Source organism: Mastomys coucha, unplaced genomic scaffold (genome assembly GCF_008632895.1).
Source record: "Mastomys coucha isolate ucsf_1 unplaced genomic scaffold, UCSF_Mcou_1 pScaffold22, whole genome shotgun sequence".
Lineage (NCBI taxonomy): Eukaryota > Metazoa > Chordata > Mammalia > Rodentia > Muridae > Mastomys > Mastomys coucha.
The window spans coordinates 133,967,399-133,974,130 of NW_022196905.1; the positions used below are offsets into that span (position 1 = coordinate 133,967,399).

Here is a 6,732-nt window from a genome sequence, read left to right on the forward strand (position 1 = left end):
GGAGAGCTGTGTGGAGATTTTGAGACAGTTTCTCTGTGTAGCTCTCTGGCTACCCTGGAACTTACTCTGTAGCCCAGGCAACTTTAAACCTCAAGAGATCTACCTGCTTTTGCTTCCCAAATGCTGGGATTAAAGGTGTGCACCACCTTGCACAGCGTGGAGACATTTTCTCAATTGAGGTTCCCTCCTCTCAGGTGACTTTAGCTGGAGTCAAGCTTGGGCCATAAAATTCTCGAGCACAACTGACCAATTGACACACAAACACATCACCTTTCCTCTCTTGCTCATCCCCCCAAGACCACACACAATAGAAACACCACAATATAAAACATTTTACAAACGAAAAAGTCCCACAGTCTTACACATTCAAACACTTCTGAAAAATCAATCTCTTTTTATGGTTTTTTTTTTTGTGTGTTTTTGTTTTTGTTTTTTGTTTTTCGAGACAGGGTTTCTCTGTGTAGCCCTGGCTGTCCTGGAACTCACTCTGTAGACCAGGCTGGCCTCGAACTCAGAAATCCGCCTGCCTCTGCCTCCCAAGTGCTGGGATTAAAGGCATGTGCCACCACTGCCCGGCCCAATCTCTTTTTAAAAAAATACATATTCCAGTCTCTTTTAAAGGTCTCTTTTAAAATCGAAAGTCTCTCAACTTGTGGGCTCCTATAAAATAAAATATATAAGTTACATACTTTCTTATTTCAAAAGGGAAGTACGGTCCCGATCAGTCCAAAGTAAAATCAAACCCCAACAGTGTAAATAACTCAATGTCTAATATCTGGAACTCACTCACGATCTTCTGGGCTCCTCCGAAGGGCTTGGGTCACTTCTGCGGCTCTACAGTCTACAGCACACACAGCTTGTCCTCTAGGCTCCGACCAGCTCCACTCCGTGACTGCTGCTGTTCTTGGTGGTCATCCCAAAGTGCTAGGGTCTTCTGCTGCAACTGGGCGGCAGTTTCACCAATAGCCTCTCATAGGCTCTCTTCACAGTGCCAAGCCTCAACTTCTTTGCTTGACTCTTTCAGTCCTGGGCCATCAGCTGCCACCAAGGCTGCACCTTCACCAATGGCCTCTCTTGGTGTCTCATAGCACCAAGCCTCAGCTGCTCTCTTTGGCCCCTTCATGTCTTTAAAACCAGTACCACCTGGGTGACTCTTACATAGGACCAGGTTTAGCACCGGGTACAATCTTGACTGCCTCTGGAACACAACCAGCATCTATGTGTTGACTCTGGGGAAACACTTCGCCGATTTCACCTCAGAGCTGCTGGCCTCTTTTTTTTTTTTTTAAATATTTATTTTTTTATTATAAATGAGTACACTGTAGCTAACTTCAGATGCACCAGAAGAGGGTGTCAGATTTCATTATGGGTGGTTGTGAGCCACCATGTGGTTGCTGGGACTTAAACTCATGACCTTTGGAAGAGCAGACAGTGATCTTACCCGCTGAGCCATCTCACCAGCCCCTGCTGGCCTCTTTTTAATCCGAGCTGATTCTTCAGCCCCAGATGATCAGCATCCATCGTCCCAGTAAAGCGAAGGCGTTACTACAGTGTTTCTGTTAGCTTGTGAATCATAGCCGATTCTGCAGCCCCAGCTGACTAGAACCAGGGATTTTTTTTTTTTCGAGACAGGGTTTCTCTGTGTAGCCCTGGCTGTCCTGGAACTCACTCTGTAGAGCAGGCTGGCCTCGAACTCAGAAATCCACCTGCCTCTGCCTCCCAAGTGCTGGGATTAAAGGTGTGCACCACCACTGCCCCGCGGAACCAGGGATTCTTAACCCAAGATAGCAACTGTCTCTGATTAAGGGACTCCCAGACTTCCTCTGAAATTTCACAAGCTAGGCACCCATTGCCTGTACTGTTCTTAACATTCTTCTCTTCCAAGATCTCACAGATCACTGAGATCTCAACAGCACTCAATGGCTTTTCTAGCCCAAGGTTCCAAAGTCCTTAAACAATCCTCCCCCTAATACATGGTCTGATCTGTCACAGCACTCCTTGTACAAATTTCTGTCCTAGTTAGGATTATTATTGATGTGATGAAACACCATGACCAAAGCGACTTAGGGAGCAAAGGGTTTAGTTGGCTTCCATTTCCACAGCCATTGTTCATCATTGGAGGAAGTCAGGACAGGAACTGAAATAGGGCAGGAACCTGGAGGCAGGAGTTGATACAGAGGCCATAGAGGAGTGCTGCTTACTGGCTTGCTCAGCCTACTCTTTTATAGAACTCAGGAGCACCAGCTGAGGGATGGCTCCACCCACAGAAGGCTGCGGATCCCATGAATCACTAATCAAGAAAATGTCTCAGACCTGAGTGGTGGCACACACCTTTGAGCACTCAGGTGGTAAAGGCAGGAGAATATGAGTTCCACACCAGCCTGGTCTTCAGGATGAGTTCTAGGACAGTCAGGGCTGCACAGAGAAGCCTTGTAGTGGGAAATATTAAAAAAGATCACCCTTGAGTGCTCAAAGGGCACTTCCCTCTTCTCTCCTGCCCTGCCGGACCACGTTCAGGCTCTAGTGCTGGTACTGGCCGGCCACATCACTATGTCCTGGCGGGGTCCTGCTATCCTTTCCCAGCTAGCAAGATCATCTCGCTTCCATGCAATGCCCCACACCCCACAGTCAGTCATCTAGTGCCTAGTTACCCGGCTAGTTAAGACTTAATTATCCAATCAGGTTTATATGTCAATAAGATCACAATTTACAAGATGCCAATACAATAATTTCAGAGCCAAATGATAAAGATAATGCTTTAACCCAATTATTCTTCTAACCCTGTGAAAACCTTAGCTACTTGTGGCTGATTAAAGCCATGCAGGGTCTGGATCATCTTCCTGTTCATCTGCCTCCATGTTGATTTCTCTCCTGCTTCTCCTCTGACCTCTGACCTGTCTCACTTCTAAACTTCTAGCTCCGCCTCTCTATTTCTGTCCAATCACAGGCCTGTCACTGCCCTAATGTGATTAGACAGAGAAAATGCTGCAACAAAGCCTGGTCTCAAAACAAAAACAAAAACAAAACAAAACAACAACAAAAAGAAAGAAAAAGGAAATGCCCTCCAGGCTTACCTACATCCCATCTTACGGAGGCATTTTCTTACCTGAGGTTCCCTCTTCTTAGATGACTTTAGCTTGTGTCAAGTTGACATGAGACTAGCCAGCCTCCTGCCGCACCCAGCCACTTTGCTATTGGCCTAGCCCTGCCTATCTGTGGCATGACTCCCCCAAGCCTCTCTTACCCAACTGGTCTTTTGAGGTTGCAGAGCACAGCCCAGCGTTAAGACACACCCTTGCAACCACCCAGGGACTCTTAGCAACCTATCAGCCCTAGGCTTCTTCTATCCCAGGCCCACAGGTCTCCCGTCTCCAGGATACAAACCCAAGCCACGGGGACAGAGTTACTATAGGGTCCACTCTGTCCTCCTTTCTGTGTGCACAGCCGGGAAGCAATTGACATGTCCAGAGAGGATTGGGATTAGCTTCAACTGTCAACTGGACAGAGTTTAGAGCCACCCCAGAAGAGTCTCAGTGAGGAGCTGTTGTAGACCGGGTTGGTCTGCAGGCATGTCTTGATTGCCTCAGCTGAAGTGAGAAGACCCAGCCTTTGAGAAAACAGCACCATCCCTGGGTTGGGACCTGAACTATCTTTTTTCTTTTTTTCATTTTTCTCTTTTTTTTTTAGTTTTTGTTTTCTTTTTTTTTAATTAGATATTTTCTTTATTTACATTTCAAATGTTCTCCCCTTTCCTGGTTTCCCGTCCGAAATACCCCCTATTCCCTCCCCCTTCCCCCTGCTCACCAGCTCCTGCTTCCTGGCCCTGGCATAAAAATATGGAACACTTCATGAATTTGTATGTCATCCTTGAGCAGGGGCCATGCTAATCTTCTCTGTTTTAGTATATATATCTTCCCAATTTTAGTATATGTGCTGCCGAAGTGAGCACAGGGACCTGCATTATCTAAAAGCTAAAAAGGAAACCGAGCCAGGCAGTGGTGGCACATGCCTTTAATCCCAGCACTCAGTAGGCAGAGGCAGGAGGATCTCCGAATTCAAGGCCAGCCTGGTCTACAGAGTGAGTTCCAGGACAGCCAGGGCTACACAGAGAGACCCTGTCTTGAACAGCACTCCACCCCCGAAAAAAAAACAAACTGAGCACCAAGTGTGTATACATTCATTTCTCTGGGTTCTGGGGGTTGGGGTTTGAGGGGGTGGAGTTTTGTTTGGTTGGTTGGGTTTTTTGTTTGTTTGTTTGTTTGTTTGTTTGCTTGAGACAAGGTTTCTCTGTGTATCCCTGGCTTTTCTGGAACTCACTCTGTAGACCAGGCTGGCCTCGAACTCAGAAATCCTCCTGCCTCTGCCTCCCAAGTGCTGGGATTAAAGGCGTGTGCCACCACTGCCTGGCCATTTCTCTGTTTTTGACTGTCGATATGATGTGACCAGATGCTCATAGCCTGGCCACTGTGACTTCCCTCAGTGACACACTGTAACTTGGAACTGGGAGTTAAAACAAACTCTTCCCGATTTAGCTGCCCTGTTAGGATATTTTATGATGGTGACAGAGGAGCAGCTAGGATAGAAAATGAGTGCCTACCCAAAGCACCTGGCACACGCCCAGGGCTGGTACACCCGCCCCCAGACCCTGGCACAGTGACATACTTAGGCAAATGAGGGAGAGTCAGTGTCTTTATTGAGGTTACAAGGACCCAGAGTGGGAGGCATGGGCCCTGGTACCCCCAAGCATCCCTTCTGGGGCCGCAGCACCAGTCTCTTCCTGAAAAGGGCCAGGGCCCAGCGCCAGTCATGTGCAGCTCATGCCTGTCCACTTTTGCTCTTTGAGGACCAGATCTTGGACAAGAAGGACTTGGACTTCTTTCTCTGGAGGCCTGAGGGGAGGACAAAGCCATGAATCTCCCAGTGAGGCTCCTGTAAGTGTTTCCCACAGGAGGCCTACTATCCCCCAAGCTAGGAAGACCATCCTCCCTGCCCCCGATTGTGCCCCATAATTACCCAGGTTCTGGATCATACTCTCCAGCATTTGGTCCTCCTCCTGTTCCCTGAAATGGGGACAGGGCAACTGTAAGGATTGTGGGCCCTGGAGAGCTACAGAGAATATGTGCTCTCTCTATGTATATCTTAACACCAGAGTCATCCCCACTTGCCCTGGGTTACTCCACTCCTCCCTCCATTCCCAGGCAAGTTCATGCCCTCCCCAGCCTTGCCACTCAACAGTGACCTGGGGATAACAGGTGACCTGGTCTGATGCTGGCTAAACTCCTGTTAGGGTCACACAGAGTTTGGCTTGAGGTCAGCCTTGGGTTAACCCTGTGTGACCTGGACACTGGGCCTCATTTGACACAAGAGATCTGAACAAGTCAAGCATAAGAATGCACACATTCGCCGGGCAGTGGTGGCACATGCCTTTAATCCCAGCACTTGGGAGTCAGAGGCAGGCGGATTTCTGAGATCGAGGCCAGCCTGGTCTACAGAGTGAGTTCCAGGACAGCCAGGGCTACACAGAGAAACCCTGTCTCAAAACAAACAAACAAACAAACAAACAAACAAACAAAATGCACACATTCATTTCCCTCTTAGATGTGTTACCACTAACTGGCTCAGGCTCCTGCCACATTCAGGAGCATGGAGAAGATTTGAAACCACCAGAAAACACTCAGCTAGACACATTTGGTTAAAATTAAGTACTAAGCTGGGCTTGATCATGTAGGTCTCTTATACCAACTACCTGGAAGTCTGGGGCAGGACGATTGACGACCTGAGTCAAATAGTGAGTTCAAGAGGGCTAGAGAGATGGCTCAGCAGTTAAGAGCATTGACTACTCTTCCAGAGGTCCTGAGTTCAATTCCCAGCAACCACATGGTGGCTCATAGCCATCTGTAATGGGATCTGATGCTCTCTTCTAGATGTCTGAAATCAGCAACCAGTGTACTCACATACATAAAAAATAAATTATTAAAAAAAAAAAAAAGAGTGAGTTCAAGGCCAGCCTGGGCAACTTAGTAAGACCATGTCTCAAAATAAAGTAAGAACAGTGCTAGAACTATAACACAACACTAGAATCCCCCAGTGAGGAACTGAGTTGTGGCTCAGTAGTAGAGCACCTGCCTAGAATCCCCCAGTGAGGGGCTGGGGTGTGGCTCAGTGATAGAGCACCTGCCTAGAATCCCCCAGTGAGGGGCTGGGGTGTGGCTCAGTGGTAGAGCCCCTGCCTAGAATCCCCCAGTGAGGAGCTGGGGTGTGGCTCAGTGGTAGAGCACCTGCCTAGAATCCCCCAGTGAGGAGCTGGGGTGTGGCTCAGTGGTAGAGCCCCTGCCTAGAATCCCCCAGTGAGGGGCTGGTGACAATGGCAGAGCACTTGCATAGAATTCATGAGGATAAGTTTAATTCCCAGCAACACATACAAGATAATTTGTCACTACAACCACCACTATAGAACTGTTTATGCACAGAGAAGAAAACACTGAGCAGAAGGGACACAAGCCCAGGGTCCATCCCAGGGAGAGCCACAAGGCTGGGCCGCTCAGGAACACTCTGGCCGGCCACTGTCCTCACTCTCCAGAAAGGTGACTTATGAATAAAAAAGCTTTAGGGGCTACAGAGATGGCTCAGCAGTTAAGGATGCTCTCAGCCGGGCGGTGGTGGCGCACGCCTTTAATCCCAGCACTTGGGAGGCAAAGGTAGGCGGATTTCTGAGTTCGATGCCAGCCTGGA

At 48.4% G+C, this 6,732-nt stretch overlaps 1 protein-coding gene and 1 pseudogene across 1 annotated transcript in view; both read right to left on the minus strand.

Annotated features, from left to right (window-relative positions):
- Window positions 1–3,830: 3,830 nt before the first annotated feature.
- Window positions 3,831–3,949, minus strand: LOC116071629 (annotated as a pseudogene).
- Window positions 3,950–4,671: 722 nt separating this feature from the next.
- The window catches only part of Micall2 (MICAL like 2), a 32,057-nt gene continuing 29,996 nt past the window's right edge, over window positions 4,672–6,732 (minus strand). The window contains exons 17-18 of the mRNA XM_031338495.1: window positions 5,014–5,060; window positions 4,672–4,889 (exon numbers count right to left, since the gene is read on the minus strand). Coding sequence (XP_031194355.1) covers window positions 4,816–4,889; window positions 5,014–5,060 — 121 coding nt within the window. The 3' untranslated portion in view covers window positions 4,672–4,815. The remainder of the gene's footprint in view (window positions 4,890–5,013; window positions 5,061–6,732) is intronic.